Here is a 21,023-nt window from a genome sequence, read left to right on the forward strand (position 1 = left end):
CAAACAATGAATTCTTTTTGTTGTGGGGTTTGGGTTGAATTCTTTTGTGGGTTTATATATTAGGTTGGGATAAACTGAAGGATGGGATCTAAAGGTCTATGGGATTGAACTCTGTAAGGAGATGGGAAGTATTTGTATAAAAATCTTCATAACTGTTGTTTATATCTATTTAATATCTGTATTCATCTACAACTCTGAATTGTGCCAATCTTCCCACTCCCCTTTCCCTTTTCTTCTGTGTCTGCTGCTGTGTTTGTGTTTGCTTCTGAAAGATGATCATGAAGAAGTTGGTTGCTCTGGGGAATCATCCCAGAAGATGAAGATACAAAGAAAATGAATCTAGTCTTTGATGAGGTACCTTATCCTGAAAGTTGACTTGTTACCCACTTCCTCGTCTCCGGTGGGGCAGATTGATCTCTGGATCAGTAGCTGTCAATGGAGATTTTTCCTTCATAGCACCAGAGAAAAGGCCTATCTGGTGGGGTTTGTATGTTCTTCTGCCTGGTTTTCATTGAGTTGTCAAAAAACTATTAGTTGGGTTTGGATTCAATCCAATTTCTTCCAACTAAACAACGAAAGATTAATTAAAAAGTTTTCAATCGAAGTGGTCAACATCTGGATTTTAATTAGAGTGATAGTGATTATAATTTGACGTTTATTATTTAAAAATACTCTTAGTCTGAGGTGCCTCAGTGGAACTTTGAACGGTCTACTGTTTTATGGTCCTTGACAGGTAATGACGCGTGGGGTCAAGCTGCTCTGTCAATTCCGGGTGGCTCAGTTGGTAAAAACCGAGTTGATTCAATTGATAAAAAAACCCTTACTATCAAACAGAGGTTTTAATTCCAGCCCAAAAAACTTGGGCACCCACAGTTAAATCTGATTAAATCTGATTAATCAGATTGGATTCGACTTCGAATTACTAGCAAAACCGCTATTCGAATTTGAATTGGAGTTTGATAGAGATTTGAAGAGATTTGAAGAACGCATCGAATAGATTATTGATTGGTGATTGTCATTTTTTATTTATGATTTACAATTTCTAGTTACCGATTTTCGAATCCGATAATCGTCTATTTTTTAGAGAAAAATGTTTAATACTTTACTTTAACTAGATAATTTTCAATTTTCGACCATCCGGTTACTGATTATCGGTTTTCAAATTCGATTAGCATATATTTTCAGAGAAAAAAAAAATGTTGAATTCTTTATTTTATCAGGATAAATCTAAAAGTTTTATCCGAATATTATCCGATCCAATAAGAAATTATATGAATCCAAATCTAGTTGTTTTAGGGCTTGTTTGGTTACACGAGTCGAGATTTTAAATATATAGATTTCAAATCTATGGAGTCATAATTCATAAAATTAACTGTTTGGTTATGGAATAAAATTTGTGGATTCATCCTAAAAAACTATTTGGTCAACATGATTTTTGTGAATATGCAAACTTTTTGTATTTTTATAGTAGCAATAAAATCCCTCTAGATTTCACCCAATGCCCATAAATCTACAAATTCACGTTTTTACACTAAAAAGATGAATCTCTAGATTTCATAAATTCTAGATATTTTCACAACAAAATGGGTATAAATCTCAAATTCATGAATCTTGAGATTTCAAATCTCTGAATTTCATGTAATCAAACAGGCCAAACAAAGAGATATGGATATTTTTCGGTAAGAAAAATTCTAGAGACGGACACCTTTAGACGAATACAAATGCCAATTTAGAAGCGGATTTTGAAGTCCAAGTGGGTTGTGGCACTCAGATCATAGCAGAAGGTAAATTTGAAAGCTCTTCTGAAAACTGTATTCTTTATCTACCCATTACAGAATTATTATCTTAAGTAAACTAATTTTAGATTTAGAGGAAAATTAAGAACCCAGATTTGTGAGCAAAGGAGTAACATAATTATTAACACAGGGTGAGTTGTATCTTCTTGCATCAGAGCCAAACAGCCGATATGTTAGACTTTTGGAAGTGGAGTACACTTACAACACCTCCAGAACCCACCTACTGCGTTTAAATTAAGCAATTATTTCTCTCTTTTCTTGACAAAGTCAGACTAAGAACTCACTGTGCTTGTTCAAGCAAAGCAGCATCGGTCATGCTCAACTCCTGTTCTGCTCTGTGACAGAGCTATATTCTAATAAAGAGAAGAAATTGTGTTTCTTGAGATTGTCAGCAGAGATTTTTCCTTGTATGTAATGGAGCCCATAAAGATCACATTCAAGAGAGGTGATGAAAAGGAAAGAGGGGTGCTTTATGGCTCAAAGGGTAGGCATGACTGTCATAACCATGACCTTACGAGTTCTTTTCTTTTTTGAACTTCTAGAATGAAAAAATGAAAATATGGTTTGAAATTTTAATGTTTTAGATGATAACATGAAAGTGATGGATGCTGTTAAGTAATAGTGCTTTTGAATAATATTGATTGTGTACTTACTCTAACAAGGAGAGGTTCAAGAACTCAGTTTTCTTGGGTTATGCTGAATGGTAATCCATTTTGCAAGGTATGAGATTCTTAAAAAAAGGTTTTGTGAGGTATATAGCAAAAGGGGTAATTGTTAATCTGATATGGTTCTGGCGTATTTATGCTTTTCACCATATATCTTGAAGTGTTTTTAAATTTTGCATTTCTTTTAGTTTCTATTAATAGGACTTTAAGAACTTCCCAAAATTTTAAACAACATTCAATGTTATTTAAAAAAAAGAAAGAAAAAAAGTTTACTTGATATCCTCTGTTCTTATATTTATCATCTCGAGTGAGGTGCATATGAAATCCTGAAATTGGGCAATTTATATAAAATCCCAAGGCACAAAAAGGAGATAATTTGAAGAATTATCAACATACCCAACTAAGGTACCAAAAAGCACCATATAGAGTAACACACCCCTTCTAGGAATTGAAATATAATCAAGTTAAAGAAACTATTTTGTTTTGGATGAAAAAAGAATGGAGGGGGGCGGGTGTTTGGGGAGAACAACAAGAAAATAAGGCAAAAGCCCTCTTGAGGCCAACAAGGTGCTAAGCAAAAGGCCAAAATAAAAAAAATGGAGCGAGGCATTAAAGGCCAAGACCAACAGCCAAAGCTCGACATTGAAGATTTTGTCAAGACAGTGACATGCCCTCTAAAAGAATGGTTACTTCTCCTACGACTTCGAAATAGGGGATGTCCGTGTCAGAAGAGCCCCTAGGTTCGTAGTCGGTGCCCCCCACAATCGCAGGATTATGATCAAGAATAGTCTCTGCCCTGCAATCAAAGAGGAGGAATGAATTATGGGTAAGGGAGGGGGGAAGTAAGAGGAAGTGTCAAGCTCAGAAGAAGGGCTCAGGATGGGGAGAGGGGGAGGAGTGCTGAGAAAGTGTGAGGTGGGCTAAGCCTGAGAGTGGGTGAGGTAGGCTGGGCCAATAATTCCAAACCCTGATCTGCTCTTAGGATTAGGGTATCCAAGTTCAAGCCCTGTTCAGCTTCTGACCAGTCAGGCCATATTTGCACCCTAGTTTGTGGAATCCATGAAAATCCAGAGTCTTCCCATAACAATTTTTAATATGTCACAAACATTAATGGATAGATATCCCCTGATTGAATCAGTGACCAAGAAATTTAAATTCTACACAACCCTCTCCGATGCTCCATTTTGATTAACATTACTGATCACTGGTTTCCTAGGGTAAAACAGTGGAAGAAGATGTGGACTAGTGAATATGGTCCCCCCCCCCCCCCCCCACAAGCCAATGCTGTTCTGCATCAGCCCTAGCTGGTCCAGGATTCCAACCCTGTTTTGAATTTAAATGCTTGGGACATAACAGAACACACGTATGGGTTACTCTGTTCACATCTTCTTACAAGTACAACTCAATTTAGTGTAGACATTACTTGAGATTTTGCTATTGTTTGTTATTATTAAATGTTCCTTGTTTATGTTAGAAAGACAGCGCAAGACAAAGATTTTATGTGGTTAATCCAAAGGCTACATCCAAGGCGAAGCATATATGCTATTTTACAATGAGAAACAAGATAAATAGGATTACAACCTAACCAGTTTTCTATGCTCTCAACCCTGTAAAGAGACTATTCATGGTTACAAGTAAAAAAACCATACTTTGAAAAAGAAAGAAAATTTTTCGAACCCATAAGCACCCAAAGAAGGAATACAGGACCTCCAAATAATTAACGGCCCACAACCAGTCATTTTGAAGGATTCAAAATTCTAAACAGGACCCATCGCCAATAGCTAAAGTCAAAAAACGACCATCTACATGCATTTAGGACCCAAAACAGCTTAGAACATTTCACACAGTGAAGTCTTCAGCACAAAAATCTAGACACCTCATATAATTTTCTTCTACCTAAATGTTATACTTTCATGGATTCCCACAAAGCTTGAGTTCACTTTATATCTAAATGTTTTTCTCTGTAACTTTAAAACTTCTTCCTAATGAGAGAACCCTCTTCACTGTTGAGTAATTCCACATTGTTTATCTCAGTTTACATTAAACCTCATTTGATAACCTAAACATTAAACATGTGGAAATGCAGAAGAAACTCTGTAGATTTTTTTACACAATTCATACAGTTCTTCCTCAGTCAGTACATGGACTTAACTTCAATACAGTGGAAAAGGTTCAGAAGGAATTATATAGAGTTTATTTATACAAATTGTTACAGGACTTCAATTTCATTACCTTGGGTATTCTTGATGGGAATCCATGGAGTTCATCTGTGATCTCATTTAGAAGCTGGTCAACAATTTGTAGACCAAATTCAATCCCTATCTCTTCGAACTCTACCAAGTTTGATATCTCTTTGGAAATCCAGTTTGAACCCATAAGTTCTTCTTCTGCTAGTTTGTAAATCTCTCCCCACTGCTCCACACATTCCTGAGTATGGCAAAGGGCCTTCTCTGATTCTCTTTCTTTCCTGTCATGCCCTCTTGATTCCCTGTTTTCGGAGATCGAATTATGGAAAATGGGTGCTGATGGATAATCATCAGCTTCCAGAAGCTCTGGTGAGAGCTTCCTTCTTAAATTTGAACCTCTTGGCTTCAATTTTTCCTCTGTCATGAATATGTAGGGTCGAAATTGTTAGAACTACTCGTGCAAGGATTTCAGAGAACTATAATAGATTTAAAACTTTGAATTGAGAGAACAAACCTGATAATGGAGTTCTTGGCTCGATCAAATAATCACCTAGATCAAGAACAGAAACTGGGCTTGTGTTTGGTGTATCACATTCTGGTTTGATTTTCTTGGCTGGAGACAAACTCTGTTTCTTCTTCGGAGGTACTGCTCTTTCTGTAACTTCTGTGTAGTTCTTAGACTTCGTTGGACTACTTGTCTTGGAGACATGAACTGATTTCCTGCGAATTTCTTTATTTTGAGGTGACAAACCTGAATCACTGATTCTGCTACTATTACCATTGCTGGGTTTTCTTTGGAGCTTACCATTGATCTTCTTCATCTTCTTGTCATCTTCCTTGTAAGCTTTCTTCTTGCTCCCCTCTACTTCCTTGTTTTTCTTCTTATTCTTATTTTCCAACATTGTCTGTCTTCTACTCTCCTTGTTTTTATTCGCTACCACCTTCCTTCTCTGCCTTAAATCATCAAAACTATTCTCAGACTTCCCCTTTAAATTCTCAAAGCTGAGCAGAAAGAAATCATCATTCTCTAATTGTATGAACGTCGGAGATTCACGAAATGACAAAGAAGTTCTAACCCTCCGGTGTCTCCCTTGCACAGGGTCAAATCCAGACCAGTAATCTGCAGAGTTCACCGATCTGCTCCGGCCGAATGAATCTAGAGTCTTCACTGGTGGAACCCAATTCAGTTCCGGCAAGGATTCGAGACCCATTAGCCTAGCTACCAACCCAGGTGTTGCAGGAGCTTCAATCTTCTCTGTCTTGGAATTTTGGGGCTGAACTAGATCCATGAAATGGACATCTTTGATCTGATCACAAGGGTAAGTAGGAAGACTGCCAGAGCAGAGGAGACGACGAATGATACCGGATAAACACCCTGTGGTGGCATTTCTAGGAGAACCCAATTCGAAGTTACCATCAAATGAAGAGTGGGTGGAGGAAGAAAAGGAGAATGAGTTCTTCATGAGTGGAGGAATAGTGATCTGGGTCAGATGAATTTGAACTCAAAAACAAAGAAATGAAAAGCAAAAGACAGGGAGAAAGAATCAAATCGAAGAACAGTAGAAAAAGGGAAGAAATTTGAACAAGAGAGAGGGAAAAGGGAAAAAGTAGGAGAGAATAGAGGGTAGGGGCGGGCTTTGTGTTTAAATGTAGTAGAAGTGTAGAACTGTAGAAGTTTTTTGTTGTTTTTTGGTAAAGTGGAACTGTAGAAGTGAGTTTTGAGTCTTCGAGGAGATAAGAAAAAGAGAATTCGAATGTGTTTCACACTTTCACATTTGAGACTTCTTTTTCTTTTGCCAAAAAGGGGTTTTGCGTGTACGGTGAGAGACTCTCTCTGGGCAGGCAACCCACCATTCCTTCTTGGCCATTAGTGACTCAGACGATGCAGAAAGGTTGAACTGAACCATTGATCTGCTTTGCTGCTCTGGGTTTTTTCTGGGTGGTTTCAGTTTGGTGTCTGTAAGTAGCAGCCGACGTTGCTGACTTTGGTTATTCAAAACACGCTTCTCACAAAGCCCCATGGTCCAACTCTGTGGACCTCCCTGTGTGTGACGCGACTGTCTCACCTTATGAGTTTAATTCCATCGCCGACCATTTTTGGAGCTTTCACTATCTACTTCTGTACAAGAATCTCTTTAATACTGTTTTCTCCTTTGGGTTGAAAGGCTTTCTATCTTGTCTGTTTCTTTTGGATTTAAAAACAGGCAAAAGCAATGCGTGTCGGTGTAAACAGGTGTGAACAAGATCCCAAGCTTACTCGAGGTCTGTGCATGAAAATTTCAGGGCTCGGCTAGAGCCTAGAGTTGGGAATTCCATGCCCAGTTGCTATATTGAAATACATAATCATAGTTTGATAGTCATGTATCTTTAATTTATGAGTTTTAGTGTCTTTTTAGAAAAAAAAAGTTAAGTTTTCTTGTGGTAGAATAAAATCATATATATATATATATATATATATATGATATGGATTTATACATGGGTTGAGTATTGTATCGGCTATTAGGTGATTTCAAAAGACTCATCGTCTTGTATTGAGTATTTTATTGTATTGGTCAATGCATTTAGTGCAATCAAATAGAGAAACGTCTAGAGATGTATCGTATTGGTTATATTTAATATGGATATGTATCGATTACTATCACACCATATCATGGGATACTTTAAATCTTGGGCACTAGGGATATGGTGGAGGAGATTGTAGATGTAATAGCATTCGGCGCTTGGGGGAGGAATTGGCTGCTAGTAGGATTTTCTTTTGTAATAGCCTGGCTTGAAGCCATGTTGTCATTAGATTTATGCCACGTGTAAAAACTTTTAACTTCACAATCATGAATGAAAGTGCGGGGTATCAATGTAAATATCAGTTATTTTATATTATGCTCAAGACCTTATGATTTTCTAAATTCATTTTAAACCCACAATTGTATCCAGTCGGTAATTGATTTGATTTGTTTGATCTTCGATTTACTCCTATTAAGTTCTCAATTTGGATCTTGTACTGTTAGAATAGAGGATTGTGCTCCCTTAAACACTTTTTCACTACATGTTTATGAGATGGACCCTTTCCTAAACATGTAATGGAGTGTGAAGGGAGCGCAATCTTATAACTGTTGGGGTAAATGATCTAGACTCGATAAATTAATGTTCATACCCAAAAATGTACACAAAACAAATACAAAATCAACAAATATTAGAATCCTCTCTTAGAATCCTCTCTTTGAAGGAAAGTTGATTCACCAACTCAGTTGACATCATAACAAAGCGAGCAACTCAGTGAGTCACCTCAATAATTAAGCATTCTAGTTCACCACAACAACCAAATTCATTCATTATTACTTTTAGGCCTATTTTTATTGTTTAATTAGTTTTCCTTAGACATAGTTTGTTTGCTAGAATAAAGGTGGAATGGGAAAAAATTTGAAAAAACAAATTTATGAAATCCCAAAGGTGTGGTTTGTTTGGTTTATGGGATGAGAAAGTTTGTCTGGTGATGTGAACATGCTAATTTTTCCGCTCCTATGCCTTTTCAAAATCCCACAAAATATGTGAACTTTTGTGTAAAAATGTGAAAAATAATAAAGTGAAACCCATATTTAACATTTTTCTACAAAATCCTTTCTTTTCATTTTTTTTTTCTCTCATCCTATTACATATGGGGCCCACATATTTTTTTTCCACCCCACATTTGCAAACAAATGCAACCTTTAGGGTGGACTACAATTTACAAATTCCAAGCCAATTTTATGTCTGTTTATTAGTTTTCTTAGTTGCATCAGGAAAACACATTCATCTTATATAGAGAATGCTTTGGCTTTGATTTTGGTTCATATGAAGTGTGACAGACAAGTTCTGCTAGTTCCATAGATGAGGAATCTGTTTACTTCTATAATTCGATTTTTCCTACAAATGCTTGTATAAACCCTGCTATTTTATCCCTCCTTTTATAATTTTTTTTTTTTTCATGGGATTATTGGGGGGATTCATAATCTGGATCATTAGAAGTATATAGGATTGATTCAATATGGTTGCTTCTTTATACACCCACCAAGAGCCTTTTATGGGTGCATTCCTACTGCAAATAGGAGACCTCCCTAGGCACATCTTGGCCATTGGATTGGACTTACATTTGGGTTTTGATGGATTTTTATTTGCGACAACAGCAGCAGCTGCTGCCGACAATGGAGATATTGCCACGTGTACAAAAGACAATCTAACGGTGTGGTATCAAAAGGTAGAGATTTAATTATAAATATAATTTTTTATTTTTACATCCAAGGGTTTTAGAAGTTTGTAAATTTACAAAATAGAATCCTCTGTCTACCCAACTCTGATGCTTTTCCTTGTTTTGCCCAAACTGGAGATTAACATGTCTCAGTCACTGAAATCATCTGGCAATGGACCATAGCTTCATCCTCTGCACCTTCTCAAGCATCGGCTTCACATTCCATAGCGACCTGGAAGTTGTATCTACTTGTCTCCATTAAACCCACAAAAAGTTTCAGTACTGCAAATGAACAAAGATGATGAAACACAACTGCTAAATACAAGAAAGAGAACATCAAGTCCAAAATGCAAGTCCAAGTGCACTGCTTCAAAATGCAAGTTGAGGTGCCAAACATAAACAAATTCTATATAAATCTTAACCATTAAAATCAACAATGAAAATGAGGAATTACAGAGAGGTGAGATAGAAGATTATATTTCCAAATATACAAAATCATCATGGCTAAGATACATAAGGAACCTTTTGTTTCATCAAATGGAAAATTGACATATTCTCGAGCGAATTCCTCTACAATCTCCCCTGCAAGCCCCCCATGTAAGCCCTTACAACACATGTATAACACCGTATTTGCTGCAAGACTATGAAGTGCATACACCATTATCAAAGTAGAAGCAACCACTTTCAGTGCAAGAAATATACAATCCCTCGAAACCCCCAGGACCAACGGCAAATTCCTAGGTAGCCACCTATACGGTAACCCTAGAAACAAAGCCAAAGAACATAAACAGAGAAGCAGAAATTCGTCTCATGCCCTTCACCAGATAAACAGTTCGTCTCAACGGCTCAAATCCTCAAATCAACTCCACCACCACCACCACGAAAGCCAAAGCCCAATTCACCAATAAATAAACCAATCCGAAACCCAAAACCACCAATCCAATCACATAAACATCTATGGCGTAAGGCGAAGATGGTGTGATATCAAACCCTAACAATTCAATCCCTTCATGCCAATACCAAAGGCAATAGAGATCGCAAAACGATAACTTAAGAGCAAATAAACGTCACAAAGAGACGAAGAAAAGAGTTTGAAAGAGATTTGATAGCCAATGCAAATTTTACAGACCGACCAAAGAATCCATGGTATATGTTGTAGGTAATAGTTCAGGCAGTGCATATGGATAAGGTGAGGATCGTAAGGGCATAGATTATAGACAAGAAGGTGGTTTTCAGGAAGAATTGTTGTTTGGGACTATGACAAAGTTAAATGAGGTTCAACGATGGCGTGACAGAGACATGCTAATCTCCAGATAGGGCGAAACAAGGAAAGGCATTGTAGTTGGGTAGACAGAGGGTTCCATTTAGTAAATTTACAAACTTCTAAAACCCTTGGATGTAAAAATAAAAAATCATATTTATAATTAAATCCCTGCCTTTTGATCCCACACCATTGGATTGCCTTTTGTACATGTGGCAATATCTCCATCATCGGCAGCAGCTGCTGCACAAACAAAAATCCGGTTTGGATGGAACACACAGCCGAGTTTGACTTAGATCAGACCCTTGATTAATAATTCTTGAAGTTCCTAAATTTTTGGTATTACACTTGGCATGAAACCTTGCCTGCATAGTCCATCATATTTTTCCAATTTTTGTTAGTAATTTTGTTTGATTCTAGTTTAAGCAGCAGTTTGTGATGTTGCCTATTATTAGGATTAGAGTTCAATCACACACAATCGAACAGAAAAAAGAGAAAGAAAGAGAGATAAATTTTACCTTGGTTCACTTCAATGTGAGGTTACGTCCAGTATTAGATTTTTTACTAGATTATCCTCAGATGTTCCATTCCAAGAATATATCATACTACTATTATAAAAGTATGAACTCAATAGACATGGCTATATTTCATTTCCCTCCAATACCCCTCTATATTTAATCAATTAAACATTTGTATTAGTAATAAATGATGTGTATAATGGTCAATTAAAATTCTTGAAATTATTTGAATCAATTTCTTCCCTTCTCATCTTTCAAAGAAACCATTAACAACCAAAGGAATATGAAGAGTTTCTCCTGAAAACCAAGAAATGTTAATTGAAGAAGAAGAAACTACATTAAAAACGTTTAATCAAAATCACGCATAGATATGAAGAGTTTCTCCCGCATACCAAGAAATGTTAATTGAGGAAGTAGAAACTACATTAAAAACATTTAATCAAAATCACGCATCTAAAAAATAAACTTATTCCAAATTCCGACCTTAGCTGTTGTTAACAGGCTTAGGGGCTTATTAAGCCGGGGGATATGTGAATATTAATATGCCTTAGCAAGAGTCGAACCCATGACTTCTTCACTAGGAGTTGTTGGTTTCACCACTAGAACAGCTCTGCGTTGGCCACATGGCACTTTTACTAGTATACATCTATATACATACATAAAAAAATATATTCAAGCAATTGTAAATTTGGAAAAACAAATGATAAAACAATAAAACATCATTTTATTTTATGAATTTTGAAGTTATTAATTGATATACTATGAGTTCTAAAGTTTTGGAGATAACCTGTACATCAATGGACATTTGCTTCCTTATCAATTGCACAATCATAAATATTCATCTTTAGTACTTGCTCAAAACCCCCAAGTGAAAGTTGGAGCAACAATCTTATGACCAATTTCCTTGACAGCCTGAAGCACCAACAAACAAATCTCCAGCAATTTGAATGGTGATCATTGAGATTTTAGGTGCCCATATATTGATCAGCTTTACAAGTCACATCAGTTCCAGTATTTCATTGAAAGATTAAATATGCATAAAAAACAAGAGTTCATTCTGTACAAATTAAATGCATAATGAAATGATGATGAATTCATCCAAAAAATGATGATAACCTCATCAATAAAGCCAATAAAGTTGCGTGAAGGGAAGACGGTGCTACAATGTTTGATGGAAGGAGGTGTAACTCTAAGGTCTAAGGGATAGATTCAAAGTTATTAGGATTTGAAGTTTAGAAAAGAAATATGGATCAACATACTTTGTAGCAAGTTCAATGCTATCAAAACTGAAAGTAAAAAGTAAAATAGAAGAGGGAAGAAGAAAATACAGCATGGGTATATATACTATAGTTTACAACATATTATGTGATCCAATACATGACGTTGTATGTTAAACATATCTACACTCCTATCTGAGATACCTCTATAGCACCCATACAAGATTTGTTGCCTGCTTGACAAACTCCTTTGTGGAGTATTTGTGTACCCAACTAAGAAAAATCGCTTCATAGCTTCAAAGTTCTCAAACTTGAGGTTTGATAAATTATATATGATTCTGCATAGCAAACTCTATCATATACTAACAAGTTAAAAGCCAAATGTGTGTGCTCACCATCTCCTAAAGAACATTTACATAATAATAAGAACATTTTAATCCAACAAAGGAAAAGAAAAAAGGTTCCATTGTCAAGAGTTAGAAAATGATGTATATAATCGTGCATTTCATGGGAATGCATCATTTATCTAATTAATGTATCTCCAGTAACCTAACACCAAGAGGCATTAAATTTACGAACTCAAAGATACTTAAAATAACAGCACCATGGCGTTTAAGTGGTTTAGACATTTACAATATTTTAGAGCAAAAGAAATAAAAATGAAGGATGAGCTCCAGATATCCAAAAAATGAGAAGCATTCCACTAAATTCTAGAGTTGCATTCATCGTATATCAACAGCCCCATGAGGAGCCACGGCATGAAGCGCTTTGAAATATGTTGGCTCATGATCAGAGTTTTGATTAGAAGAAAAATAACACACATTGTTTTGAGGAAGTATTGGTAGAAAAATTTCAGTCGTTAAATGCTAAACGCATGCCATAACGTTAGTAGTAAAAAGGTAAAACAATTGTATCCAACGTTCCAAGTCATCGCAACAGATCTATGAATGATACAACTATAAATAAATAAAAAAGGGTTACACTTGAGTTGCCTTTCAACTCATTTATGAGCAAACAAAAGCACTTATATTGAATATCAGTACAAACTCATCCTCAATGTTTCCTTTCACTTATCTTCCCTTTTCATTATCAATGCCACATATTGATTGACAGTTCTTTTCTTTTTTGGGTTTATATATAGGAACGATTGTCACTGTTCACGTTATAGAAAAAAATCATCTGCTCTGTTGTACACAACAGTACACTCTTCATACCAAATAAAAGACTGAGATTAAAAGCTTAATTTTAAATTTGAAAAGTCCAAAATAGCCTTTTAGTTCCTTTATTTTCTTAGCCTTTTATTTGGTATATATATGCACTGTTGTGCACAACAGAAGATGTTTATTCAAAAGAATCAGCCAAACAACTTACATATCACCTACCAGACTGCAAAATTCTCAATTGCTAGAATGAGGTTTCTGTGCCAAGAAGAACTACAGAGGTGTGTAGAGCCCTATCCTGAATGATTCACTTTCGTGTGTAAGAATGTCGGCATAGATTGGTCATCTTTATTAGAAAATAAATGAAAAGAAATTTGATTTCATTGATAATTGTTTTGTTTTTAATATCCCTAGTGAAGAGTTCTGGATATCTTGGTCTTAAAAACGTTAGACATTTATTTGTTGTAAAAATCCGTCTCACCTTCCACTTGAAGAACCCACTCCTCAGTTTTTGGCAATAGAAGTTGAATTTTTTAGATTCATTTAGGAGAAGGGCCTACAAATTCCAAGGTCTTGACCAGCAGAACAAAGGGTTTATTGAATTTGAAGTCAAGAACAAAAAAAGGAACCTCACGCATCCAGTGGAGAAGGATATACATCCTCCATTCACAAACACATCTGTTGAAGTTTTTTGCAAGGAATATTGCATCACAAACCGGAGAAAGAATCTGAAAAATATCTTACCATGATATTTGTGATGAAACATGCTGGAACTGTTAACTGGATGCTACTAAGTGAAAGGTTGCTTGTATCCAATGGTAAATACCAAATAAGAGGTGAATCCATGGCAATATCCTTCTCCCACACAATCTTTTGGTTCGAAAAGACCATACATCAATTATATCATCTACCTTATTCAACTTTAGATGAAAATGTTGATTAATAGCAAATCGTCCGTGGTAGTCATCTTAAATCCAACAAGTTTGAGTGCTACACGGCATTGTCTTGTTGACCACATGCCTACAAGGCCATTACCAAATGCAATTCCTTCCTATATCAATGAACATATGTTAGCATAATTAAGCATGCAAAAATTGATAGGAAACAAATGCAATTAACTGTGAATATTTTAGTACATCACCTTGACTCTAGTGTTCTAGGTAGTTGGGGGAAAAATCAGTCAACCACAACACATAAGCAGCAAAACACTGTTATGGCTTTAAAACTCTGTAGATCTTTTTGTAGCATTCAAGCTATTCCACCGGGAACAGAAGAAACAAAGTGTGAATTAGAAGATGGAAAACCTTACATTGAGCCAAGATGAATACTGTGAGAAATAAGAACGATCTTCTCCTAAAAATTTATCATATCCAATTGCATATAGTGCATCATAAGTGATCAGAAAATGACATTTTCACGAAATTAGCTGGAATCACCATATAACAATGATCATTATTAGTCAAGAAATAAAGTTGATGGAGTAAAGAAAATCTTCAGAAACATTTCCTCTCCAAAATTAGAGCAATAAGTAAGAAATTGAACTACAAAGTCAGAAGAGCACAAAGAACTAGAGCGAACAAGAGAGAGAGAGAGAGAGAGAGAGAGAATAAGGCTTGAGGGGCGAGAATGGAGGGGCGAGAATGGAGGAAACGACAACAGCGAAATAAAGGAGTCGGTTTCAAGGGAGAGATATTGAATGGAATCGGTTGCTAGAGTTGATTGACATTTTTGTCCTTCGGAAAATTTAAAAACCAACTTTCTAATACTTATATTATAACTGATAAAAAAATGTTAAAAAATTTGAATGGAAAATATGGCCCTAAAGAATAATGAAAATATATAACTTCAACTAAATATATGAAAAATCTTTGTAAAAAATAGAAATAGAATAATTTTATCAAATAATTTTAAAAAAAATAGATAAAAGATGTATAATAAATTAAATGGACATTACCCTATAGAACAATGAAAATATATAATTCCAAATAAGTAAATGAAATTTTATTTTATTTTATTTTACTTTATTTTATTTTTATTTTTATGAATTACAAGAGCAAAAATAAAGTGTAAATGAAAAGTCTTTTTAAATAACAAATTGGATTTGCATCATGGTACTCTTTATGCATCATGTTTTTTTCTTGGAATCAACAATACTTCTACAGTGCAACCAATTATATCTGTTGAGAGAACAGTCTTCTATAGAGAGAGAGAGAGCAGCTGGAATGTAATCTCCATTTCCTTAGGGCCTGTTTGGTTACGTGAATCTAGAGATTTCAAATCTCTGGATTCACAAATGGGAGATTTTTACCCGTTTGGTTGTGTGAATCCCTGGATTCATGAAATCTAGAGATTCACCTTTTTACACTAAAAACATGAATTTGTAGATTTATAGGTATGAAGTGAAATCCAGAGATTTCACCACTACTATAAAAGCGTTAAACATTTGAACCATAACTCAATAAATGTTTTTTTAGGATAAATTTACCAATTTCATTCCAAAGATTCAGGCTAACCAAATAGTTACTTTTATGAACCATGACTCCAGAGATTTGAAATATATAGATTTGAAATCTCTAGATTTTTGAAATCTATAGATTCAAGTAACCAAACAGGCCCTTATAGAGTGGCCCAGGTATGAATATTGATTATTATATAAGCACAATTCTTGTTAAGTAAACTAATAAGTATATTACTTTTTCTTGTTGAACATGGGCTGATAGAGATTCCATACATTGCTATACAGACAATAATATTTGGTTTCATCACATATTTCATGATCAATTTTGAAAGAACAATAAGTATTGTTTAAAACCTATTTTCCATATTATTTTACACCATGAAACCTGATTATAATTTATTTCCCCTAGTCCTTAGCTGTAGACATATCTTAATAGTGAGCTTACAGTTGTTTCACAAGTAAGATCTAGCTGGAATAATTTGACCATTCAATTCATATGACCTGTTAAGCAGTTGAACATTTTCACAAGTAAGATCTAGCTGGAATAGTTTGTGATGTTGCCTATTGTTAGGATTAGAGCGCAATCTCACACAATCGAATAGAAAACAAGAAAGAAAGAGACACGAATTTTACTTTGGTTCACCTCAATGTGAGGCTATGTCCAGTATTAGGTTTTTTACTATATTATTCTCAAACAACTATTACAGATGTTCTGTTCCAAGAATATATATATATATATATATAACAAAAAAAAATAATTCAAGCAAGTGTAAATTTGAAAAAGCAAAAACATCATTTTATTTTATGAATTTCAAAGTTATTAATTGATACACTATAAGTTCTAAAGTCTTGGAGACCACCCGTACATCAGTAGACATTTGCTTCCTTATCTTTTGCACAATCAAAAATATTCATCTTCAGCACTTGCTCAAAACCCTCAAGTGAGAGTTGGAGCAACAATCTTATGACAAATTTCCTTGACAACCTTAAGCACCAACAAACAAATCTCCAGCAATTTCAATAGTGATCATTGAGATTTTAGGTACCCATAGATTGATCAGTTTTACAAGTCACAATCAATTTTGATATTTTATCGAAAGATTAACTATACATAAAAAAAACAAGACTTCCTTACGTTCAAATTGAATGCATAATGAAATGATGATGAATTCATCAAAAAAATGATGATAACCTCATCAATAAAGCCAATAAAGTTGTGTGAAGGGAAGACAGTGCTACGATGTTTGATGGAAGGAGGTGGGACTCTAAGGTATAAGGAATAGATTCAAAGTTATTACGGTATGAAGTTTAGGGAAGAAAGGTGGATCAACCTACTTTGTATCAAGTTCATGCTATCAAAACTGAAAGTAAAAAGTAAAATAGATGAGGGAGGAAGAAAATACATCATGGGTATATATACTATAGTTTACAACATGTTATTTGATCCAATACATGGCAATGTACGATAAACATATCTACACTTGTATCTGAGATACCTCTATAGAACCCATACAAGATTTGTTGCCTGCTTGACAAACTCCTTTGTGGCGTATTTGTGTAGTTAACTAAGAAGAATCGCTTCAAAGCTTCAAAATTATGCATGATTCGATGCATAGCAAACCCTAACACATACTAACAAGTTAAAAGCCAAATGTGTTTGCTCATCATCTCCTAAAGAACATTTACATAATAATACGACAAATGTTTTAATCCATTAAAGGAAAAGAAAAAAAGGTTCCACTGTCAAGAGTTAGAGAATGATGTATATAATCGTGCATTTCAAGGAAATGCATCATTTATCTAATTAATGTATCTCTAGTAACCTAATACCAAGAGGCTTTAAATTTACAAACATCAAAGATATTAATAAATAATAGTACCATGACGTTTAAGTAGTTTAGACATTTACAAGATTTTAGAGCAAAATAAATAAAAATGAAGGACGAGCTCCATATACCCAAAAAAATGAAAAGCATTCCACTAAATTCTAGAGCTGCATTTATCGAATATCAACAACACCATGAGGAGCCACGGCATGAAACGCTCTGAAATCTGTTTGCTCATGATCGAAGTTTTGATTAAAAGAAAAATAACACACTTAAATTATTTTGACGAAGTATTGGAAGAAAATTTTCAGTAGTTAAATGCTAAATGTATGTTATAACGTTAGTAGCAAAGAGGTAAAACAACTATATCCAACGTTCCAACCCATCGCAACAGATCTATGAACGATACAACTATAAATAAATAAAAAATGGTTACACTTGAGTTGCCTTTTGATCGACAAAGCACCCCCCCCTCCCGCCCCGACCCGGGCCGCCTCCGAGCTTCCCCCGCCCTTGCCTGTGGTCCGTTCCGTGGCCTGGGCCCGTTTCCCCCGCCCCTTTCCCTCCCGTTCCTTCTCTTCTTTGTCGTCTTTGGTCTTTTCCTCTTTCCCTTCGCTGGGCCCCCGCCCCCTCTTCCTCCCCCCTCCCGCGTGTTTCTCGTGGGTCTTGGTCGTCCTGGGCGTTCCTGTGGCCCTTCTTTTCCTTGGTGTGTCTTTTGCCGTTCCTGGTTGTTCTTTTCCTTGTGCGTCCTTTGCGCGTTGGGTTCCCTTTTCTTTCCTGTGGTCCTTTGGCGGTGGGTTGCCCGTCTTGTCCTTGGTGTGTTCTTTGGGCGCGTGTGGTTGCCCGTTCTTGTCCTGGTGGTCCTATGGGCGCGTTGTGGGATTGCCGTTCTTGTACCTTGGTGTGTCCTTATGGGGCGCGTGTGGGTTGCCCGTTCTTGTCCTTGGGTGTCCTTATGGGGCGCGTGTGGGTTGCCCGTTCTTGTACCTTGGTGTGTTGCCGGTTGTGGGCCCCCGGTTTCCACCGTGTCTTTGTCATTGTTTCTGTCCTCCCGCTTGTTTTCTCGTCCTCTCGTCTTGTATTCTCGTCCTCTGTCTCTTGATCATTGTATTCTCGTCATCTCGTCATTATCAAGAGCAACATGTCTTCCCTGCGGGCTCGCCTTCTCGCCGGCTCCCCGGGCCTCGGGTGTGCTTTCCGTTTGGTTTTCACGTCGGTTCCCCTGGGTCCTGTCCCTCGGGTTGGTGGCTCCTCGTCTTGTGTGTTTGATCTTCGGGAATCGTTCCCGCCACATTTTCTTTCGGCGTCTTTTTTCCTCTTCGTCTGGCGCTTGAGTTTTGTCGTTCCCACGGCCCGTGCGGTCTTTGCTTCGGTCCGGCTCCTCTGTCGGGCGTGAGTCCGGGTTGTGCGGGCGCTTGTGTGCCGGGGCCCCGTGGCGTTGTGTGCCGTGAGGTCTCGTGCGGCTCCGTTTGCTCGTGTTTGGTTGCTTCCGGAGGGGTGTCGCTTTTGTGTGGGTGTTCCTTTTTGTTTTGGTGTTGCGGCGGGCTGTGTTTCTCCTCGGTCTGCTCCCTGTCGTTGGTCCCTTCTCCGGTTGCCTTCTCGGTGTTGCTTTCGTGGCGTGTTCGCTTTGGTCTGGTGTCGGCTCTTTCCCGTTCGGCTGTGGGCCCTCCGGGGCCCGGGGGTCTTCCGTTCCCTTTCAACTCATTTATGAGCAAACAAAAGCACTTATATTTAATTCCAGTACAGACCCGTCTTTAATGTTTCATTTCACTTATCTTTTCTTTTCATTATCCATGTCACATATTGACATTTTTTTTTAGGGGGGGGGTTATATATAGGAAAGGTTGTCACTGCTCATGTTATGGAAAAACATCATTTGCTCTACTGTACACAACACTACACTCTTTATACCAAATAAAAAGCTGATATGAAAAGCTTAATTTTAAATTCGAAAAGTCCAAAATAGCTTTTTAGTTCCTTTATTTTCTCGTCATTTTATTTGGTATATATATTCACTATTGTGCACAGCAGGATGTTTATTCAAGAGAATCAACCAACCAACTTACATATCATCTACCGAACTGCAAAATTCTCAATTACTTGAATGAAGTTCCTGTGCCAAGTAGAAGTACAGAGGTGTGCATATCCCTATCTTGCATGATTCAGTTTCGTGTGTGAGAATGTCGGCATAGATTGGTCATCTTTATTAGAAAATAAATGAAAAGAAATTTGAGTTCATTGATAATTGTTTTGTTTTTAATATCCCTAGTGAAGAGTTCTGGATATCTTGGTCTTAAAAACGTTAGACATTTATTTGTTGTAAAAATTCTTCTCACCTTCCACTTGAAGAACCCACTCCTCAATTTCTTGCAATAGGAGTTAAATTTTTTAGATTCATTAGGAGAAGGGCCTACAAATTCCAAGGTCTTGACCTGTAGATGGGAGGTTTATTGAATTTGAAGTCAAAAACAAAAAAAAGGAACCTCACGCATTCATTGGAGAAGGATATACATCCTCCATTCACAAACACATCTATTGAAGTTTTTTACAAGGAATATTGCATCACAAACAGGAGAAAGAATCTGAAAAATATCTTACCATGATATTTGTGATGAAACATTTTAGAGCTGTTAACCGGATGCTACTAAGTGAAAGGTTGCTTGTATCCAACGTTAAATACCAAAGAAGAAGTGAATCCATGGCAAGATCCTTCTCCCACACAATCTTTTAGTTCAAAAAGGCCATACATTAGTCAGGTCATTTACCTTATTCAACTTTAGATGAAAATGCTTATTAATAGCAAATCGACCGTGGTAATCATTTGAAATCCAACAAGTTTGAGTGCTACAAGGCATTGTCTTGTTGACCACATGCTTACAAGGTCATTACCAAATGCAATTCCTTCTTATATCAATGAACATATCTTAGCATAATTAAGCATGCAAAAATCGATAGGAAACAAATGCAATTAATTGTGAATATTTTAGGACATCACATTGACTCATTAGAATATTCTTGATAGATTAGTTGCCTTAAAAAAAAAACTCTCCCAATCTTATTAAATTCTTTCTATCTCAAAAATAAATAATAATAATAATAATAATAATAATAATAATAATAATAATAATAATAATAATAATAATAATAATAATAATAATTTAAAATCTTTTCTAAATTTGAATCTCTCGATTTCTATTTTTTTTCTATCAAAATTTATTCATCTCTCTAAAACTTTCTTACTATTGACAACAATTTCATTTCATTTCATTTTATTTATTCTTTGTACTTTTTTAAATAATAATAAGATATGAATTGAGATACGAATCTTGATATTTTATTTTATTAATAAAATAATAAAATACCATACAATTGGATAATTTTTTAAAAGGTAATATAAAAAATAAACAAACATAAAATCATATCCAAATGAACATCTAAGCATTAGAATGATATGAATAAAATAACAACTTTATTGTTATTTAGGTTAAGCAATACCATTTTTTTTAATTTTTTTTTTTGGTTACACTAAACGGGGTCAATGACCCAAGAAGAGCACTAAATACCACAAGAAGTATGATCCACCATGAGAATCTCCTCCAAAGCTGAGGGAGCATTCTGATGAACATCGAAGAACACTCAGGACTAAGTGTCATTTTAGACATTCAATCAGCAGCCTTATTTGCATCATGTCCCACGTGACAACACCTAATACAA

General features: G+C 35.9%; 1 protein-coding gene across 1 annotated transcript; it reads right to left on the reverse strand.

The window, feature by feature from the left end:
• Nucleotides 1-4,187: 4,187 nt before the first annotated feature.
• LOC149008273 (uncharacterized) lies at nt 4,188-6,696 on the reverse strand. Its single transcript, XM_089166113.1, has 2 exons — nt 5,162-6,696; nt 4,188-5,064 (listed from the first exon to the last, which is right to left on the reverse strand). Exons 1-2 carry the CDS (start codon nt 6,108-6,110, stop codon nt 4,655-4,657), a joined length of 1,359 nt encoding a protein of 452 aa, XP_089022239.1. The 5' UTR covers nt 6,111-6,696; the 3' UTR covers nt 4,188-4,654.
• Between the last annotated feature and the right edge of the window lie 14,327 nt (nt 6,697-21,023).

This window comes from Hakea prostrata, chromosome 8 (genome assembly GCF_041222555.1).
Source record: "Hakea prostrata isolate BN-2017 chromosome 8, UWA_Hpros_2, whole genome shotgun sequence".
Lineage (NCBI taxonomy): Eukaryota > Viridiplantae > Streptophyta > Magnoliopsida > Proteales > Proteaceae > Hakea > Hakea prostrata.